Source organism: Triticum urartu, chromosome 5, assembly GCF_003073215.2.
Source record: "Triticum urartu cultivar G1812 chromosome 5, Tu2.1, whole genome shotgun sequence".
Taxonomy (NCBI): Eukaryota; Viridiplantae; Streptophyta; class Magnoliopsida; order Poales; family Poaceae; genus Triticum; species Triticum urartu.
In genome coordinates, this window is record NC_053026.1 from 504675976 (window position 1) to 504698394 (window position 22419).

Sequence of the window (22419 nt, forward strand, 5' to 3'; positions counted from 1 at the left end):
GTCTTTTTAGAGATTTTACTAAAAACTATATACGAATGTATATTGACATATTTTAAAGTATAAATTTATTTATTTTGCTCTGTGCGTAGTCTATATTGAAATCTCTAAAAAGACTTGTATTTAGTAACGGAAGATATGTACGTAGAGTGACAAGGACATGGCGTGCACGTACGAGTACTGATGATGGATCAACCTGTAACATCCATCCCAAATACCAGCATTGTTTCCTCCTAGGTGAGTATGCGCAGCATGCGGTGAAACTTAGTATCATTTTTACCCCCCAATGAAAAACCAGCTTCTCTCAAACTGGGAAGTGCACCTTAAGAGCTAACAAAAGACCGGCTTGGAGCGGAACTTGTTCTGACCGCATAGCGAAAGCGTAGGATGAAAGAAACTGGATCAATGGCTCCAGATTGATAGGAAAACTTCTAAGAAATGCTACTCCCTCCATTCGCTTTTGCAAGACTTTTAGATATTTAGGACAGCATCTAAAACAATTTAATTTCAGCTGTTTTAAACGACTTATAAAAGTAAAGTTGGCTGAGGATTGCCCAATCCTAATTACCAGTCATCCTGCGTGACTCACGAGGCAGATATTTTGTGTTTACTCGATGCTGGACAGCGAGATTATTTGGGACTGTATGGAAGCCACCTGCTGCCATTCCTGATCCCTTCTCCTGAGTGGAAGAAATGGCCGGAACCCCACTGTCCTCTACAGGTGAAAACTACACTACTCCCCATACCACCCCACCACAAAACGCACGGTTTACCATGGACGGACGGACGTGACGACACAGCGCATTGCCTAGAACAAAAACGACGTGCGATATTTATTCGCAAAGAGCAGGAGCAGGAGCACAGCCTACAGCGGCGGCGCACGATACTAGTAGACCAGTAGAAGGAAAAAGACGCAGCTCAGCTCAGCGCAACGGAGGAGCACGGCGCAAGTTGCCCACCCACCCAGCCACAAGTGAATCCGTCCAAAACCCTCCGCCTTTCTGGTGCGGCCCCGGCCCATGGCCTCGCCGGGAGACCCGACCGCGGATGATGATGAGGAGGCGGTGCTGACTGGGCTCGCCGAGTGAGTGAGTTGTTGGTTGCCCGATGCCCAATAGATTACTAGATTAGATTAGATTAGAAGAGAAGAGGTGGCTGGGCTGGCCTTACCTAACCAGCAAGCCCCATATTAAAATGCTTCCCTTGTCCCTTTGTCACCTTCCTGTCCTAGTACCTTCCTTTCTTCTCGCCGTGGTTAGCCGCTCGTCCATTAACGGCAGTAACCATGATTCTCCGATACTAATACCACGCGTTACCACCTTCCACCTAAATAAACACACCTGGTTTCATATACACACACGATCTTTCCTCTAACCACCTGCGTATGGATTACTTTTGTTATTATAATCAATCACAAGCCATGGTTAGAGAAGCTTTTTTTCTTCCGCCGATAGAAAAAGGTTAGAGAAGTTAGGCGTCATCATCTATCTGTTTAACGACGGATGTAAAATTACTTAGATCGACTCGAAAAATATTCACCTGGACTAAAATAGGTTATGCCTTTTGGCAAGAGAAAAAAAAGTTTATGTATGTATGTATGTAGCCGCCCCAAAGGGCATCGAAAAGAAAGCAGGTCGCAAAGCGTGTCACGAGCCGCTGCCTTTGCCGTGGATGCAGGATTAGGCAATGCTCACATGCGCCCACGCGCTCAGGCTCAGGGTCTGCCTCTGCCCGGTTCAGTGCCCCGGTCTCGAGATCAACGCCCACACGGGGCACACTGAATCTGGCCATTCTGGTCTGCTCTCCTCTCCTGCCAAAGGAATTGCCACCTTCATATTACTATTGCACTTTCTTGAAAGCACTCCTGTAATTTATACAGTGAGCCACCCAGCACCAGAGTATTATTGCCCATGATTAGTCAAACGGTAATTTTTTTTTACAACCGGACAAACAAAATGGAGCAACGAGAGGGCATAAAGAAGGAAAGGAGATGATCCTGGCGAAACAGGGCACCACAAGATCATCGCTCTTTCTTCTTGCATCTCTTTCACTCGCTGTATTTTCACCTACAGGCTAAACCAATATCCAAGTCACAGGAGAGAGGAGGGAGGGGGTGCTCTGCTCTGCTCTGCTCATTTCATCTCGATGCTTCTGAAGTCGAGCATGGCGGTCCGGAGCCCCATGAAGCTGCTGCACTTGCACTCCACGCTCCTGGGGAGCCCCATGCTGCAGCTGAAGCACAGGCCCACGACGCCGACGCCGACGCCGGCCTCCCTCTTCACCACGGGCTTGGTGTCCACCATGGGGTCCTCGTGGGACGGGGGGCTGATGCACAGGTCCAGGTTCAGGTCCGGGCACTTGAGTGGCTTCCCCTGGCCCCAGTCCATCTGGGGGTTGCTACGGTGATGGTGATGGTGGTCCACGTGGGTGATCGCCGCTGCCGCTGCCGCTACCTTGGTGGGCTCGGCGTCTCGCCGGAACACGGCGCCCTTGTCGTCCCTCTGCGCCGTCTCGAAGGATATGGTGATGTTGGACGCGGCGTGGTCGCTGTTGATCGCGCGGTGGGTCACCGGGTCGATCCCCCGGCTCGTGAGCTTCCTCCTGATGTGCGTGTTCCAGTAGTTCTTGATCTCGTTGTCCGTCCTCCCTGGGAGTCTCCCGGCTATCAGAGACCATCTGCGTTCGTCAAACAGAAACAATACTGTCAGCGCTATGTTTTCACAAGGCCATGCATGTAAAACAGAGGATCGTTCATTCATTGGAGCTATATATGGTATGGATAGATGAACGTACTTGTTGCCCAGGAGGCTGTGGAGCTTGATGATGAGCTCGTCCTCCTCATCGCTGAAGTTGCCGCGCTTGAGGTCGGGGCGGAGGTAGTTGATCCAGCGGAGGCGGCAGCTCTTGCCGCAGCGGAGCAACCCCGCGGCCTTGGGCAGGGAGCGCCAGCAGCCCTCGCCGTGCGCCTTGATGTAGGCGGTGAGCCGGTCGTCCTCCTCCTTGGTCCAGGCGCCCTTGTTGGTGTGCGCCTTCTCGCAGCACGGCGACCTCCCCATCTTACTATCTCTGTAGATGGTCTGCCGCCGCCGATGACTCTCCTTTTCTTGTGCTCGGTGGTGGGTTGGGTTGGGTTGGGTCGGGTTTGCAGGAGTGGAAGTTGGTGCTGTTGTTGTTGTTGGGGGCTAGTGCTACGGGGAGGGGTGGGTGAGCCGGAGGCTGGATCTTTATAGGCGGCACTGCACTTGACTGGCACTGGATCGGGGAAGAAGGTCTTCTAGAGGCTGAGTTGGTGGGAAAAAGGTTAGGCTGGTACGGGCACTGGTAGGCCTCCCCCTCCCTCTCCCACAGGTCATGACCTCACCTCAACTCAGCACCCCACCGGTTTGTTTACCAGTTTATTACACACACACACACACACACACAAAGAGGAGGATAGAAAGGCAACAACGACACAGCCAGCCACAGGGCACAGGACACACAGGCTCCATTTGCCTGCCTACTTGCCCGATTCACAAGCCTCACAGGTAGGTGTAAAGTGAGGTAAGCTCCCCCTGCCTACCCTCTTGGCGCCTTCGGTTTTAACAGCTAACTAACCGCATCCACCCGTGATGCCTCCCTCTTCCTAAGTTGTTTGTGGGGGATTATTAGGTCCACCCAATTTCCCCTCCCTCCCACTCTCTTTCCCTTGATGCTGCCCTCCCTGCCTAAAAACTACTCGTGCAACACAAGCAAATAACCCATTCAATCCAGGGCCAGGGTGTCGAACCCGTTCAGTCTACAAGTAAATTATCCGCATCGACGATCGCCGAGATCGGATATAGAACCTCAATCTTTCTGTAAGACACAAACTCAATGATAATTTGTCTGCCAAGAATTTTATTTAGATGAAGAATATGTGCCACGTTGGAGACTATTCCCCGAGCCATTTTCTAGGACCTCTCCTGTCAGTTGTGACCCAGGGGCAGTGCAATTCGTGTGTCCTACATGATGTCGTCTATGGACTACGGGGGCTGTTTTGATTCTCCAACACAATCATGTCGACATGGAGATGATCTGTATTGTATACTAGGACAGAGTATTAGTTGTAGACGGATCATTCATGTATACTTTTAAAAAAACAGCCCTGATCTCACGAGCCCCAATCATCTTACCATTTCTCCATTTAACAAGCCAATGTGCATAATGCAAACTGGATGAGGTATTAACAAAAGGAAGCCCCCTCATCATACACCCCTTTTCCTTGTTTATTCTTCAATAATAAAACAGGATGAGGCGGAACAGGTATCCGACGCTGCTCAAACGGATTTTCTTTTGCCCACCCACCGTCTTTTTTCTTTGTTTTTGCCTACTAGTATGGTCTGCTTGCACAATCATGGTTTTTGCCAATTGCCGATAGTCCGATGAAACTACTTTCATATGCAGCATTTCTGTTTTGTACTCTAGTATTAGTATTGGTTAGTTGAGCTGCTTGGTCAACCCTAAATTAAAAAGATTCACCAAACTTGCTAGTCCTGCAACTGCTTCCTATTTCTTTCTGTAGCAAGCCAGATCTCCTGGATATCGTATTTATATATGCTAATCCACATGGCAATAGAGTATACGCTAATCCACATGGCAAAAGATAACGTTATCAGTGATGCTTAATAAGGACACCATCAATTATGATCAGGACTTATTCGACTTCCGCAACATGTGCTTTGCCGTTTGCTCATGGAGAACGGAGATTAGTATGAATATGCTGAATTTTCTACAGATTAGGATTCATCCTCCGCGGTAATGAAGGCTGTGGGCATAACATTCTGAGGATGCAGATGAAACTATGACTTGCTGAGGTGGACCATTAATTGTTCCATGTTAGGAGCAACTTACATGTCCATGATGAAATCCAGACGGGCTTACATAATATTTGCCTACCTAATATATTCTTTTGGATGGTTACCAAACTATGGACCATAGTTGGTTGGGTGCAAGGAGAGGGAAATATCCCAAACCATTTGCTTCAGTTGGGGCCAGAATGATTGGGACTTCACACTCCACAATGGTCCTCTACTTGAAATGTCCATGCTTCCTGTATTGCCCCCATAATTCCTTTGTTGCGAGAATTGGGTGATTACACCTCCAGATCTAACTCCAAATCTCTATTATTTTCAAGCCGACATGTTAGGGGATGGTTTGTATCACTTTTCAGCACAAGGCTGAAGCTAAATCTATAATAATAGGATTCTTTTGAAAGTAGCTGCATCTCAACAGAGCAGAACTGGTGCATTTACCAATTTGCCTACCATGCAATGCAAACCAGAAAGTCAGATTATCAGACACCAAACTGCTTTATTGCATAGCTATCAATGACTAGTCCTCGTTACGGTTTCTAACTAGAAATAAGCTAGTTGGCCATAAATCAAGTTTGGCATCCTACCATTTTATTACACACAGATTTAATACACTCAAATAGCTATTCTTTTGGTGCATCAAACTAATCAAGTAAACCATCTCTGTTGTACCATAATCAGACCCTGACTGGCAAAAAGAGTGCAATCCCTATTCCTTTAACAAAACACTTAAACCATGGCCCTTTAGTTGTTAAATTGTAGGCATTACTTCTAGAAAGCATGAATGCCGGCAAGAGGAAGGTAGGGAAATAGTTCTTAGTTGTCTGGTTGAGGAGTGGTGTCTGGTTATGTGCAGTAGCTCTACCTTCCACTTCTCAGCCACGCACTTGTGGTGGAAGAATCCATTCTGCATGCTGGACAGTTATAGGTTAGGGGGGGAGGGAAAGAAGAAGGTAAGGAAAGAGGTAGGTCTAGGCCGCCCTTTTGCTGTTATATCTTCCAGGGAGGCGTGGCCAAGGCCAATTAGCCAGCCCCCACACCACATGGCAACGAGCATGAACAGCACTTATCCATGACTCCTCTCTCCCAACTCCCTCTTTGTTTCCTCCTACCTACATGCCCCTTATATGCCTGCATAAAGCTCCAAACTCCCCATGGCATCCTCCTCCTACCTACCAGTCCTTCCATTCTTCCATCCAATCGGCTATTATTAGGTTAGGTGTGGTGTTGGTCTCCACGACTTCAACCCAAATTCATTAGTTATCTAGTAGCAGGCTAGCAGTTTCCTTTCGCCCTTTCGCTACTCAACACTGGTTTTACCAAGCAGGCAAGTAGTGTGATACTGCAAACGCAAGAATTGGGTTGGTCAGTCAGGAATTCGGCGAACTAAGTGACTACTTTTCCATTTGCCCCCAGAATCATTGAATATGTGCTCTTCTGGCCACAACACATGATGTTTCAGCCTTCACGCGGATGATTGTTCGTTGAACAGACAAGAAAACCTTCCAACACTAGTCCTCCACTACCAGAGACTTTGACTGTCTTCAAACAACTAAAATATCAGGGGTAGAAAAAAAATACTATCTAGTCCCACTGTCCTAGACCAATGTTCATAGCGCCAAATGACAGGTCAAACAAAAGTCAGCAGACACAATGCTTTTGTCATTTGAATGAAGGCATAAAGAGATCCTGATCATCATGCGTCACATCTTTGGATTCGTGAAAGAAACCATGAGGTTTACCGTGACTCTCGATAGCATGTTTCCCCATGAAACAATTAGTTTATTCGAAAGCTCATCTTTTTAGCAAAGGTGGGCAGTCTACATACTTCAGCAGTAACCTAAGTTTGTTAGAACTCTAGATGCGTAGTGCTTGTTGCTCTAGAGCACTAACCATATCAAATTTCCACTATTAAAAGCACTTCATGTACAAATCGACATAAGAGTATGAGACTACAAGTTAGAAATTATTCATGCTTACAGTGGTTTCTGAGTTCCTTTTCGTCAGTGCTTCTATCATGAAAGTTAGCATCAAATATCCGTGCAGCTTCCACTGATTGTGGCTTTCTGCAGAGAAAGAAGCCATCAAAACTCCATGGAATCGATTTGAGTTCGTGGAGAACTAGTGTCAAATTAGAATGTGCAAGCAGTGTATCAGCATATGGCGTTGCCCATGGCTAATGGGTTTTACTGTATACCCCTGGCTAATGGTGCGTGACATTGAATGGTAAGTTGCATCTAAAGGTCAAGCTTTACAATTACAACTTCGATTTAAACAGAGTAGTATAACCAATTGAAACTAAAAGTCTGAAACAACATTAAATTAATACCCCAGATCTACAGATTTAGCTACATACAAATGTTTGGTCAGGTTGATACATCTGCAAGCTAATACAAATAATACACATATGCCACCCTTGCCTGTTAGTCAATTGTCCTTTATTAACTACTGCTAGACCAACTCATTTTGAGTTGAGTACAGGTGGACCTTCTAATCTACTTATAATAAATAAAATACATAGTATTTATTTCAGCTCCTTGGTATGATTGGTAGTTGAATAATGGACCACCCCCCCCCCCCCCCCCCGGCGGAAATACCCATAAGAAATACCGGAAACCATAATCACACAATGATTTGAGACCAAAAGTTCAGGAACTTTACAGTGCCATGGACATAATTTGGTTCGCATATATTATCCTTATCCAATTTGACTAGAATGAGTTCATTTCTGTGCATCCAGCTCCAGCTCCTCCAAACACTTATCATCTCAATTCAATTGAGAGACGGTCTATCATTGTTCTTGTCTGACCATACTATTAAGAGATAGGTGGTTCATTAATTTGAACCCATATAATAAATTTGGAAAAGCACAATTTCTCCTAAGACTAGTACCTAACAGACAAAAAAAGCAAACATGCAATGCTTTTAAACCTTTCAATAAAAAAAACCTTAGAAATGTGTCCAAAATGTCTCGAGTCAAAAGATCAATGGAACACAAATTAAAGGTAGTCTCAATATTAACAAGGTTGTAAGTGCAGCTAAAATGTACCAAATTGCATATTTAAGGCCTTGCAAACGTCAGATGTCACTTAAGGCATCTTTCTGATAATTTTATCGAGGCAAAGTAATGATGAGAGTGATACTAAGTTTTTGCTTTTGTATCTTTTTAACAACATCTGTATATAACGTAGTGATCCACGGGAAAGTTTCAAGAGAAAAACAATATGAAATGTCAATAACTATATAAGGATGATCATGGAACAGAATAAGGAAACATTGCTCCTTTTCTGTGACATCCATATCCATACTCTCCATACGACGGGTCAAAGGCAGAGTTAAGCCATCGCTATGGTACAGAATACCAGCAAGCGCCACCCTGCAAAAACAATAAATACATACCCATGCTGAACCTAACTTTAATGTGTGTTTAGTCATTAGCTTTATAGGCTATTTAGCACTGTATCAAGGTTGTCAACATGTCTACATCACTTCAGTCATGTCAGGCATACAAATCCAACACAACCACAATACATGCAACTTGCTCAGAGATTTTGGTGCACATAGATGACTCTAGAGCTACAACTGTATCATGAAAACAAGTTTCATAGAACAGTGACATTCTTATGCATGGCTACAAGAACTGAGTACCACTCAGTTGGTTAGAGGCACGAGTGCCTGCCCAGCCCACCCGGGTGTTGCTCATGGTAGTTTCTTCTAATTAATAAAAAATGCCACGGGTGGTCGAGTTTTTTTTTTCCTAATACATGGCGACAAAAGAGCCTGATGGAAATCCTTATATACTAAGCCATCAGGCCAGATGCAACAAATTCATACTCAACCAATGAGGAAGAAAACAAAACCCTGTAAAATCACACTTCATCGTATACGACACGACACTATTATTGCAGAGCAGATCAGGAGTTACATTACCAGAGTCTAACGGAATGGCACAGATGAGCATAATTATAGTTCGTACCACTTACAGGCTGCAAAGTTAATGCCTTTTCCGGCTCACGTGGTTTGTGCCACTTATCCCTAACTCGGCTTTGCATGCGTTATTCTGATATGGAAACGCCCTGCAATAAGCATTACCACATATTTCAGACTTTTCAGTACGCCTAACACTCATGAAGATTCAGTTCCTGTCGGTCGAGTTTTCTTTCCTTATACATGACGACAAAAGAGCCTGATGTGAATCCTATATGCTAAGCCATCAGACCAGATGCAACAAATTCATAATCAACCAATGAGGAAGAAAATAAAATAGTGTAAAACCACACTTGAGTATACGACACAGCATTGCAGAGCAGGTAAAGCGTTACATTACCAGAGTCTAACGGAACGGCACAGTCGAGCATAATTAAAGTTTGTACCACTTGCATGCTGCAAAGTTAATGCCTTTTCCATCTCACAAGCTTTGCGCCAGTCATCCACAAACCGGCTTCACACGTGTTATTCCAATACAGAAACGCCATGCAATAACCATAACCAAAGATTTCAGCATGCCTAACACACGTGAAGAGCCTGATGAGTTTTAGCCTTATACATGGCAACGAAAGAGCCTGATGAGATCCGTTATATGCTAACCCATCCGATGAGATGCAATAAGTTCGTATTAAAGCAATGAGGAAATAAACAAAATGGTGTAAAGCCACATTTTGTTGTATACCACACAAGACAATTATTGCAGAGCAGACCATGAGTTACGTTACCAGAGACAAACGGAACAGCACAGATGAGCATAATTAAATTTTGTAGCACTTACAGGGTCCAAAATTAATGCCTTTTCCGGCTCACACGATTTGCTCCACTCATCCCTGATCCGGCTTCACACGCGTTATTCCGACACCAATATTCTCTGCAATGAGCATAACTGAACATTCGGCACACTTGATACTCATCGTATACAACAGACACAATTATTGCAGAGCAGATCAAGATTTACGTTAACAGAGTCTAACGGAATGGCACAAATGAGCATAATTAAAGTTTCTACCACTTACAGGCTGCAATTTAAATACCTTTCCTAGCTCACTCGGTTTGTGCCACTCATCCTTGATCTGGTTTCACAAGCGTTTTTCCGTTACGGAAACGCACTGCAATCAGCATAACTGAAGATTCAGCATCGTGTTCGACAGACACCATTATAGCAGAGCAGATCAAGATTTACGTTACCAGAGTCTAACGGAACGCACTGATGAGCATAATTAAAGTTTGCACCACTTACAGGCTGCAAACTTATCGCCTTCTCTGGCTCACGTGTTTTGCACCAGCCATACCTGGTTTCCAACTTCGCACGTGTTATTCCGATACGGAAACGACCTGCAATCAGCACAACTGAAGATTCAGCATACTTGACATTCATCACACACGACACCATAATTACTGAGCAGATGAAGATTTCCGTTACCCGAATCCAACGGAACGGCACAGGTGAGCGTAATTAAAGTTTGTAACACTTACATGCTGCAAAGTTAATGCCCTTTCCGTCTCACGCGCTTTGTGCCGGTCAGTCAATCTGGATCCGAATCCGCAAGCGTTATTCCGATTCGGAGACACCCTGCAACCAACATAACTGAACATTCAGTACGCCTGACACTCGTGCTCATCACCACATCAGCTCGGCCCTCCTCACGGTTGTGTGCGTATAACTAACTCACCGCTGCAGAGTTGCACAATCATGCATCATGGTCGCTTTCAGGGGCAAAGAACACCCACTGAAACATCCATTTGCCACTGCATTACAGCTTGGCATGCGGAAGACACGATTCCACCGCCTTGCTGCGCTTCGGCATTCCGTCGAACACCTCACGGGTCAGCGTCAAACGGCCGCGGCCAACAGTACGAGGCCAACACGGCGCCCCACCGTGACACAAACAAGGCATATCCCGCAGCCTCCGCAGCGCAACGGCGGCGGACGCGGAGCACGGCACGCGAAACCGAGGCAGCTCGCGGCGGAGGCGGCCCGGCGACCGGCTGCTAGAGCGCCCGGCGCCGACGAGGCGAGGCGGCCTATGATTTTTTATTTTTTTTAGATAAACGAGGCGAGGCGGTCAGATTCGAACGACACGCGAAGGAGAATGAACCGCGGCCTGCCAGCTGGGCCCTGCCGGGCTGTGCCGATGTTGGTTAAGATAAGCCATTCGTAATCACGGCCCATCCGGCCCGGCCGAGCGGGCGAGAGGGCGAGGACCCCAACGGCTAGTTCCCCGAACGGCTAGCCTAATCCTCCAACGGTCGGACGATTCGTATATAAATCGTTGGTAATGGAATCCAATGCCACCTCCCTCCCCCAAAGCGTCCGTCCGCTTCCTCCCTCCCCTCCCCTGCGCCGCCTCCCTCCGCCCTCGCCATCCGATTCAAATCCGTCCTCGCGGGGGAGATCTGATCCGGTCCACGGCGCCGCCATGATGCACCACCACCACCAGCTGGACCAGTGGCTCGCCGGCGGCGTTGGCGGCGTGGGCGCGGTGCTCCGGCCGACCAAGTCCGCGCCCTGCTCCCCCGTCAAGCCGGCGGCGGTCTCCATGCTGCGGACGCACTCCGACTCCTTCCATGTGGCTCACAAGGTCCCCGTCGGCGACACGCCCTACGTCCGCGCCAAGCGCGTCCAGGTGCGTCCTTTTTTTTTTGTTCTGTCTGGGATTTGAATTTGTTGTTGGCCGGGGCTGACGGTGGCTGTAATGGATGGATGGCAGCTGGTGGACAAGGACCCGGAGAAGGCCATCGCGCTGTTCTGGGGCGCGATCAACGCCGGCGACCGCGTGGACAGCGCGCTCAAGGACATGGCCATCGTGATGAAGCAGCAGAACCGCGCCGAGGAGGCCATCGAGGCCATCAAGTCGCTCCGCGTCCGCTGCTCCGACCAGGCGCAGGAGTCGCTCGACAACATCCTCCTCGACCTCTACAAGGTACTGCGCCACCCCTTTTTTCAAAGTTCAAATTTCAAATCCATCAGTAGATCCGTTGGGATGGCTAGCTCAATATTTTAATTCGACTCGACAGAGGTGCGGGCGGCTGGACGACCAGATCTCGCTGCTCAAGCACAAGCTGCAGCTCATCCACCAGGGCCACGCCTTCAACGGCAAGCGCACCAAGACGGCCCGCTCCCAGGGCCGCAAGTTCCAGGTCACCCTCGAGCAGGAGGCCACCAGGCTCCTCGTAAGTCTCTCCCCCTCGATTCAAAATTTCAAATCCAGTTCAGATCCAGCCGCCGGCCAGATATGGTAAGAATCAATGGCGTAACTAATTAACCCGGTTGGATTGTGCTCGCGCAGGGCAACCTGGGGTGGGCGCTGATGCAGAAGGAGAACTACACGGAGGCGGAGGGGGCGTACCGGCGGGCGCTGGTCATCGGCCCGGACAACAACAAGATGTGCAACCTGGGGATCTGCCTCATGAAGCAGGGCCGGGTGCTGGAGGCCAAGGACGTGCTCAAGCAGGTGCGCCCCGCCGGCGTCGACGGCCTCCGCGGCGCCGACTCCCACCTCAAGGCCTACGAGCGCGCGCAGGAGATGCTCCGCGACCTCGAGGTCAAGCTCGTCGGCCGCCCCGGCTGGGCCGGCGCCATTGGCGACAACCTCGTCGACAAGAAGTGGCTCTTCGACGCGCTCATGCTCGGCTCCTCCTCCAGCATCTGGCAGCCGCAGCCCTGCATCGACCACCTGCTGCCCCCGCCGGCACCACAGCAGCCCCGCGACAGCTTCGCCGACGAGAACAACGCCGGCCCCGCCGCCGCCGCCGCAGCCGCGGGCAAGAAGATGGCCGCTCTGCAGCAGCAGCAACAGCAGCAGCAGCAGGCCAACCTCAACATCGACGCGCAGCCATTCTACTCGCACCGCATGCCGCCGCTGGCCGCCAAGCCACTGCAGAACGCACCGCGCCAGCAGCAGCTGCCGCAGCAGAAGCCTCCGGCGCAGATGCATCACGATCCCATGGGCAACCTGAAGAGGACGCGGTCCGGCACCGCCATGGACAAGGCCGCGGCCGCGGCGGCAGCCGGGGAGAAGACCAAGGAGGAGCAGAGCAGCAACAAGGAGGCCGACAAGAACCAGGACGACACCAGCAACAACGGCCGGAGGAAGTCGCTCACCGCCGAGGAGAGGTGGCCGGAGCTGCCGGACCACAGCGCGTTCGACGAGGCCCTGGTGGCGTCGGTCCTGGCCCCGGTCCTCGCCGACGACGAGAACTGCAATACCGGCAAGCCGTCAGCAAAGGCGCCTCTAGCTCCGGCGAGCTGCTGCGACACGAGCCCGGCGGCGGTGAAGGAGAAGGTGGGGAAGAGGCTGAGGATCTTCCAGGACATCACGCAGACGCTCAACGTGCTCTGACCGACGGCGAGGCTTGGTTTTGGTTTTCTTTTCTGCTGCTGGCTGGCTGCTCACACAACCGAAGAGGAGGAGGTGGCGACGCTGCGAAGGAGATGAGCTTGTTCTCCTGGGAGTTTCTGCATCGCGGTTTTTAAGTTAAAAATTAAAAATAGGGAGGGATCGATCGACATTACCGCTCGACTTGGTTCTTTTTTCTTTTTTCAGTTTGCTGCTGATTCGTTGATTTTAATTTTTTTTTGTAACACAGTCAAAATAACATTGGCAAGGAGTGTGTTTCCTCCTGATCATCTTCTGTTGCTTGTAACAGAAGTTGATTTCGATAATCACTTCAAAGCTCAAATAACAAAGTTACCTGATTGCATCTCGATCATCTTTGCTCTTGATATCGATATCTGACAATGTAAGTTCTGTTTGACTGTCACTCATTCAGAAATGTTCAGCTGAAATTTAGCTTGATTGCATCTCGCTTTTGCTCTGGATATCGAGATCTGTTCATCAGCGTCACGACCGAGGTCCAAGTTCAGGCAAGCTCCCCCCTTTTGGTGGGCGAAGTCTGTAAAAAACGCTTATCAGGAGCAGAGCAGCAACAAGGAGGCAGACAAGAACCAGGACGACGACAACAACAACGGCAGGAGTCTTGGGACGCCATCCCTAAAACGCCATCCCTAAAACGCCCTAAGAAAGTAGGCCATTCAACTTTCAACTGCATTCTTAGTTTCAGCACAAATTTTATAGCGCCGATCATCACAAAAAAGAGGCGGAATTGTTTTTCCTGATCACAAAATCGGCATTTTTGCCCTGCCAGACGGCTGTCTGAGCCTCCTCGCTCACTCTGCCGCCGACTCCTTCTCACCGGCCGCCTTATTCTCGGCCTCCTCCATCTTGATCGCCAAGCACTTCAACATCTTGACACGGAGGCACGCACGAACATCAAGATTATTTTTACTCCTTCGAAGCAGCGGCGAGCTCAACTCTCCTCTCTTCGAGCTTGGCCTTCTTATCGGCCGCTGCCATCGAGATGTTAAACTTCCCCGGCTTCTTTTGCTCATTCATTTTGGAGCACACATGTCTCCTTCTTCGCCAAGATGTCCTCGAACCACTCTGTCATCTTGACCGTCGCCCCTTCTCGCTTTATCTTCTCCTCCTCCCACTTCTTTCCACAGAACTCCCTTCTAACCTTCTTAGGTGACTCTTTTGTTGGGTCAGTTGGATCATCCGCTTCTTTCTCATGTCGATGCCTGCTGTCTTGATGGAATTGGCAATGCCATTTTGCCGTTTGGGTTGCCCATTCACTTCAACCAACAATGCATGAGGACGAAGTCCTTCTTCACCTTCAAGAACAAGTTGCACGACACATGATGACTACAGAAAAGAAGACATTGTCAACAATGTGCATACAACATAGCCGACCAAATGACATAGGGTGTATCTGGCCAAATGATATAAAGCATATCCGGCAAAATGAACACAAAGAACAACTTACTTGCTCAATGATTAGTGCACCACTTAGCCACCAGTCGATGAGTTGTTTGAAATGGGCGCAGTACTCGCTCACAGCCTGTTGGATGATGTATCATCGATGGTTGAGTGACTTGATCCCATAGTTATGGATGAGCCCATTGCGGTAGGGCTCGAAGCTCTTATGCTCATGGAACGGAACCAACAATGAATGTTGGCCCAAAAGGTTGCGCCTCTTTGCTTCGTGCCATGGGTCGGATCAATGCTAGTGGCCACCACACGTTGCACAACAATTTGTCCTCCTTGTTGAAACTTTCTCCTCTACCCCTCTTCTTTGGATCAGCACTAGTACAGACCCCATCCCCTCATCAGTAGCATTTCAAGGTGCCCACTAGCAGCCTCCAGACCGAGCGCCGCTAGTACGATGCCGCTGATAATAGGCAACTAGCAATTCGGCCCAGACGATGCTACTGTAGATCTATCTAGCAAGTTTCGCCCTGAACATTGCTAGTGCGGAAGAGAGATGTAGCGTTTCAAGCAGTCGAGCGCGACTACTTTGTGTTGTAAAAGTGTGTAGCGTTTGTGGACGCTGTTGGTAGAATTAGACAAGATCAAAATAAATAAATTCAATGTGTAGTCCTAAACAGTCCAATACAATTAATAGCATATTGCAACATAATTTACCACATAGTACAAGGTGTTAAAACACAGTTAAATACCACATAGTACCTACACATAGCTAAATGCCCTTTTTGTAGTCCTAAATGGTGACATGGAAGCTTTTTTAGCCATGCATACTACTACTACCATGCATACTAGTAGTTAACAATGTCGGCTGAATCTGGCGGTGGTGGTATTATCCTCAGCAACATTAACCCCAGGATACATCCCCACCAGGATCTTTGAAACCTGTGTCGGAGATTTCATTTCTTGTAATGCCCATTTTATGACCATTTTCCGATTGCTATGAGTCGGCATTCGAGCACGCTCTGCATCGGTGGTCTTGAAGATGATAACCTCTTTTGCATTCCTCAATGTACACTTTCATACGATATTTGCAAAGTTGGAAGCCCTTCGCGAGAACCTGCTTCTTTTTTAGCTCCTCCGTGCACTTCCACCAGCTGAGCACCGTGTCGTGAATCCTTCCTGCCTGCTCCACTACCCATAGAGGAGGCTGTCGCGACTCCACACATGGAGGAGTGGAGGATGGTGGTGCAATACGAGAGGCCTGGCAACGACAAGAAGCCATGTAGTTGATGACGGATCACTACTAGGCAAAACCCTAGTAGTAGCGACGGCTTAAGAACTAGTGGTAGCATGGGTGCCCCGCGCTACTGCTAGGGCGCTATAGCTAACTTTTACTAGCAGCGCGGGTTCGACCCCATGCTACTGCTACTGGTATTAGCATAAATAGCAGTAGCGCGTGTTCATGCCCTGCGCCACTACTATTAGAGCGTATTTCTTTCTTTTTATATTGTATTTATGCACCGTTATACAATTTTTGTATAGTAGCAATGCGGAGTTTTTGGAAGAAACACAGATTAGATTAAAGTGGATGAATCCAAGTGATCAAGTTGAATTAGTAGGACGATATGATGTTGGGTCGGTACACAAGTGTTGAAGTACGATATGATGTTTGGGACAGCATGTGTCGTCCCAACATCATATCGTCCCACTAATTCAACTTGCTCACTTGGATCCATTCATCCACTTCAAACTATTTCGTGTTTCTTCCACCCCAATAATATAACAACTCATCACCCGCAGTCATATAATAATAACTCATCATCATCATCCGTAGTCATATAAGAGCTCATCATCCGTAGTCATATATCTAATAACTCATCATCATTCTAGCACATGAGAAGTACTACAACCTCGTCATCATGATCATCATAGTCATATAACAACTAGATCATCTGTAGTCATATAATAACTGACCATCAATATAGCACTTGACAAGTTAACCAACACTAGCTAATGGTACTCATCCTAGGTAAACAATTCACCATCATTCTAGCACGACAAGTACTACCTAGGACCTACTCCTCTCTCAGGTAAAATATCATAAAACATGTAAACCCCTCCATCTCCATACATCTCCATATGGAGAATAGAGATCCACTTGTCTCCAACTTGTGTACTGCACACATTCATGTTGTCTCCAATTGGTTGCCTGCGTGCATCCATTACTGTGCTCCATCCTTTGATATCAAGTCTTTCATCCTTTAGAGAAATCGAGTATGCACTGCGAAAAGACACCGGCGGATCTGGCCGAAAGCTAACTATACTCATATGACCTTCAGTATACATCACGTTGGGCACAACTTCTTTCGAGAGCTTCTGTTGAAGAACATAATAGTAACATAGTTAGCAATGTAGTTTACTTAAGAAGAATGTATCCATCCATAGTTAACAAAATCAAACCTTTCTATTTGCGCTGATGTTACCCTCATGCAACTCATGGAGTAGTGGCATGTATCCACTATAATTTTTGCCAATTTCATATTTGATCTTAAAAGTCTCAACATCATTAACAAATGAGACAAGAGAATTTTTCTCCCCACAAATTAGCTCGCAACCATAACTGTAGTAGGTCTTGTCTAGCTACAACCTTTTGAGTATTTCTTGGAGAAAAGAAATAAGTTTTCAATTATAAATAAACAAGCTTAGTAGGGATGAATACCAACTATTTTAAATAAACAATATAAATTACTTAACAAATTTGTTTCACAAACTCACATAGAGGTAGAACTGGAATCATGTCAACATCCACCCAAATGTCGATATTATCTTCATGATCATCTTCAGTACCAAGATCAAAGGTTATTTTCATATCCTCCTGAAATCTGTAGGCTTTGCATAGTCCTCTCAATTTGGACACCCAAAATGTGGGTGATTTACTGCATTGTAGAGCTTAACCACAAAAGTGAAACCATGTTTTGTTCTTAGGCGAGCTTTCTTTGTCTCCATTCTCTACCTGTCTTCGAAACCGATCTTGTCTAAGACATACAGTCTTGCATAGCGGGGGATGCACTAGCCGAATTGTAAAGAAATGAAAATTACACGTTAAAGCAAAAAAGCACAAGTCATGCTTAATTATGACAAAATACCTTCCATCATTACATACTGTAAAGTGATCAAAGGTCTCCTCCAGCGTGAGGGTGAAGCACCTACCGTTATCCAGGTGAAGCCTGTCACACATACTGTTGGGAAACGTAGTAGAAAACAAAACAAAATTCTCCCTATGATCACCCAAGAATAATATGAAGATGCATAACGGGTTGTGATCAACGATCGTTACCGACTCCGGGAGTGTAGCAGAAGTAGACGAGTTGGTGTAGATCGTACTTGAAGTCCCTTGAACATCGATGACGATCCCGCGAACCGCCCACGAACGATCCCTCGAACGGAAGACCGAAAGCATGACCTCTCTACTTGGTTGCAAGCGTACAGTCTTCACGATCCGGCAGCGCTTCACCGTCCAGAGCTAATCGTCACCACAGAATTAGAGGGAGGAGATTAGAACCACATAGGGCTTCTAATTATGAGGATTAGAGGTGGCTAGGGCTAGCTCTAATTAGTCAACTAGGACCAATAAGAACTAGAACTAGATCAACTAGATGAGGCTCCAAAACTTGTGTGTCCAAAGGGTGGAAATCCTCTAGTATATATAGGTTGGAGGGGAAGAGGAAAGCTACCACCAAGGAGGGAAAGCCTCCTTGGGGCGCCACACAAGGGGGGTGCCTACTCCACTTGGGCCCTTGTGGCCCAAGTTGCCTTCCACCTCTTGGCCTTTTTAGGCCCGTTGATATTTAAATTAAATATAAAATGTTATAAACATTTGTAGAGCATTAAATATATAATTTAGCATCCCGGGAAACATTTTCCACCTATATATAATTAATCGATAATACCTGGCATTACCCGATATTCACCGAAACCCTTCCGGTGACCCCGAAATGCTTCTGGAACCTCTCGGAACTATTCCAGATATTAATGAAACAATTCCAAAAATATATTCTCATCACTCCTGCACCACTAACACTCAGCAGATCATGATTGCCTTAAGCTTGTGACCCTGTAGGTTCGGTAAATCATAGACATGAACGAAAACCCTTCGTTCAATGATCGATAGCGGAACTATATATGGATATCCATATCGGTCCCTATGATTACACGAATGATATTCGAGTGAACCTTTGGTTATCATGTGATGTTCCCTTTGCTTCATGATACTTTACAAAACCCGGTGTGCATCGGCATCCTCTAGAGTCATCAGCATGCTGACTATACCGTTGTTCTCGTTACCGGTTTTGTTCTTCTTTCTCGTTGACGTGTTCCAGCATCCCTGTGACATAGTCACCTGTGTCCAGCCAGACGATGATGGATGCCGTCACAATGAGAGGGCCCTAAGAATATCTCTCCATCGTCGGAGGAGCAAATCCCACTCTCCAGCTATCCGGTCACTTGTCAAACTTTCCGGTGAGCCTGAAAGTTGTCGTTATGATCACCTTCTTACATATGACGTTTGAGAAACCTCAAAGCCCGTTGTGTAACACCCACGATGCGGCTATATCTCCCACGTGTCGGAGCACGACTTAGAGGCATAGCCGCATAGTAGGCATGTCGCAAGAGGGGTAATCTTTACACATCCCATGTACTGAATAAGAAAGTATAAAGAGTTGGCTTACAATCGCCACTTCAAACAATACATAATATCATACAATATCCAGAATACAAACAATGTCCGACTACGGAACCAAAATAAATAAAGACAACCCCAAATGCTAGATCCCCGATCGACCCAACTGGGCTCCTCTACTGATCATCCGGAAAAGACACGTAGTAACGACCTGTATCCTCATCGAACTCCCACTTGAGTTCGGTAGCGTCCCCTGCACTGGCATCATCGGCACCTGCATCTATTTTGGAAGTATCTGTGAGCCACGGGGACTCAGCAATCTTACACCCTCGCGATCAAGACTATTTAAGCTTAAAGGTAGGCAAAGGTAGTGAGGTGGAGCTGCAGCAAGCACTAGCATATATGGTGGCTAACTTACGGAAAAGAGAGCGAGAAGAGAGGCAAAGCTCGATCGAGAACTAATAATGATCAAGAAGTGATCCTGAAAGCTACTTACGTTCAAGCATGACACGAGACCGTGTTCTCTTCCCGGACTCCGCCGAAAATAGACCATCATGGCTACACACGCGGTTGATGCATTTAAATTAAATGAAGTGTCAAGTTTTCTACAACCAGACATTAACAAATTCCCATTTGCCCATAACTGTGGGCACGACTTTCGAAAGTTCAAAACCCTGCAGGGGTGTCCCAACTTAGCCCATCACAAGCTATCACGATCAACGAAGGATATTCCTTATCCTAGGACGACCCAATCAGACTCGGAATCCCGGTTACAAGACATTTCGACAAAGGTAAAACAAGACCAGCAAAGCCACCCGAATGTGCCGACAAATCCCGATAGGAGCTGCACATATCTCGTTCTCAGAGCACACCGGATGGGCAAGACGTCGGGTTGGCATAGACCTTGGTTGCCCAGGGGGCACCGGACATCGCCTAGGTTGGACCAACACTTAGAGAAGCACTGGCCCCAGGGGGTTAAAATAAAGATGACCCTGGGGAGCGTGACTCCCAAGGGAAAAGTAGGTGGTGGTGAGGAAAATGGTAAAACCAAGGTTGGGCCTTGCTGGAGGAGTTTTATTCAAGGCGAACTGTCAAGGGGTTCCCATTATCACCCAACCGCGTAAGGAACGCAAAAATCAAGGAACATAACACCGGTATGACGGAAACTAGGGCGGCAAGAGTGGAACAAAACACCAGGTATAAGGCCGAGCCTTCCACCCTTTACCAAGTATATAGATGCATTAATTAAATAAGAGACATTGTGATATCCCAACAATAACCATGTTCCAACATGGAACAAACTTCATCTTCATCTTCACCTGCAACTAACAACGCTATAAGAGGGGCTGAGCAAAGCTGTAACATAGCCAAACAACGGTTTGCTAGGACAAGGTGGGTTAGAGGTTGAACATGGCAATATGGGAGGCATGAATAAAGCATGTGGTAGGTATCGCGGTATAGCAATAGAGCGGGCATCTAGCAAGCAAAGATAGAAGTGATTTCGAGGGTATGGTCATCTTGCCTGCAAAGTTCTCAGAGTTGACGAAAGCTTGATCCTCGTAAGCGTACTCAACGGGTTCCTCGATCACGTACTCGTCTCCCGGCTCTACCCAAGGCAAGAACACAAGCAAAAGAACCGACAATCAAAACACGAAACAATGCGCAAGCAACATGATGCAAAACATGACATGATATGCGAGATGTGATATGCAATGCATGTGCGTGCTTCGGAAGGGAAATATAGAATTAGGCCTCAACTTGGAAAACCAAGAGTGCCACTGGAAAGATGGGATGATTCCGGTCGAAATCGATATAAAGATCGCCGGAATCGGAGACACGGTTTGCAAATGGAAAGCAAAACAAGAATGGCACAATTCTGCGATTAACAGCACGATGCCACCTAGAATGCAGCAACAAACTAAGCTACTGCACTCCAACATATCAACAAAGCACATGGTAACGATCTACTCAAGATTCTTGACAAAAGATGAACACTGAGCTACGGCTAAATCACACAAGAGCAGGTTCAAACAAGCATGGCAAAAGTGCAAAAGATACCAGCATCACAGACTTAGTGAAAATAACAACATGGCAGGAATTAACATCAGGAAGCAAAGTTTAGTGCAAGATTACAACATGCTACAGGATCAGATCATAGCAATACAAGGCATGACAGGGATCTACTCAAAGCATATAACAAAAGTCCCTTACTAACCATAAGCCAAAAGGGCACAAAAGATATGATGGCACCCATGTAAACTTAGCAAGTTCGATAACAGATTCAGACTTGGCAGAAAAACTGGGCATGGCATAAACAGAAATATGAAGGCATGTTTGCGAGCTCGAATCACTCAACACAAGGCATTGCATGACAAGATAAGCATAGCATCAGCAGGAAGACATTATCATGAATCTAACCAAAGCAATAACAAGCTCATATCATGCATGGATCAACTACAACAACCTTGGCAAAATTGATTAACATGTAAACAATCTGCCGGGAACATTTCATAGCAAAAGTAGAGCAATATTGAGTCATGCTAGGGCACTCCATAAATGCAAACAGTGGCATGGATGGGTAGAGCACAACCATATGCCCAAATCATACTTACTGAACATACTCAAAAGAAGCATGGATCTCTCTACAGCAACATGAATACATCGCATACAAATAACAACAGACAAAGACTTGGCCAAAATCCTGGGATCCTGAAATCAGCAATATCACGAGAGCTACTTTGCATGCATGTGCTAGTCACCACAAAGATCACAAAAATACATGGCATACACCCCTGTAAAGATGGCATGGCATATCCCAAAACACATGTAGAGCTCATGCCCATGTGCAGCACACGTCAATCATGGAAAAAATGACAAATGCACATAATCTGATAAGAAACAGGGACTAACATTATATAGCACTCTTGCATCAACCATTTGGGCATCAACATGGACTTAAACAAGCATGGAACAATGGAACAAAATGAAGAGCACATCCATACGAACAATTTGATATAAGGCACGCGCAAAACGGAGCTACGAATGCAGAGTTATGACATGATGAATAGTGCTTCAGAATGCGAAAAATAAAAGACTTAGTGGAAAAAGGAAGTCAACCCTAGGGTTTCAGATCCAGATCCGGGTGACGCGGAGCCCGAGG

At 46.9% G+C, this 22419-nt stretch overlaps 2 protein-coding genes across 2 annotated transcripts; one reads left to right on the top strand and one right to left on the bottom strand.

The window, feature by feature from the left end:
• Nucleotides 1-1845: 1845 nt before the first annotated feature.
• LOC125510172 (myb-related protein Hv1) lies at nucleotides 1846-10059 on the bottom strand. The gene is made up of 5 exons (XM_048675272.1): nucleotides 10002-10059; nucleotides 9848-9922; nucleotides 9592-9684; nucleotides 2791-6892; nucleotides 1846-2673 (listed from the first exon to the last, which is right to left on the bottom strand). Exons 4-5 carry the CDS (start codon nucleotides 3051-3053, stop codon nucleotides 2130-2132), a joined length of 807 nt encoding a protein of 268 aa, XP_048531229.1. The 5' UTR covers nucleotides 3054-6892; nucleotides 9592-9684; nucleotides 9848-9922; nucleotides 10002-10059; the 3' UTR covers nucleotides 1846-2129.
• A 1036-nt stretch (nucleotides 10060-11095) lies between these two features.
• On the top strand, nucleotides 11096-13517 carry LOC125510171 (protein POLLENLESS 3-LIKE 2). The gene is made up of 4 exons (XM_048675271.1): nucleotides 11096-11440; nucleotides 11525-11737; nucleotides 11832-11987; nucleotides 12104-13517. Exons 1-4 carry the CDS (start codon nucleotides 11234-11236, stop codon nucleotides 13154-13156), a joined length of 1629 nt encoding a protein of 542 aa, XP_048531228.1. The 5' UTR covers nucleotides 11096-11233; the 3' UTR covers nucleotides 13157-13517.
• The last annotated feature ends 8902 nt before the right edge of the window (nucleotides 13518-22419 follow it).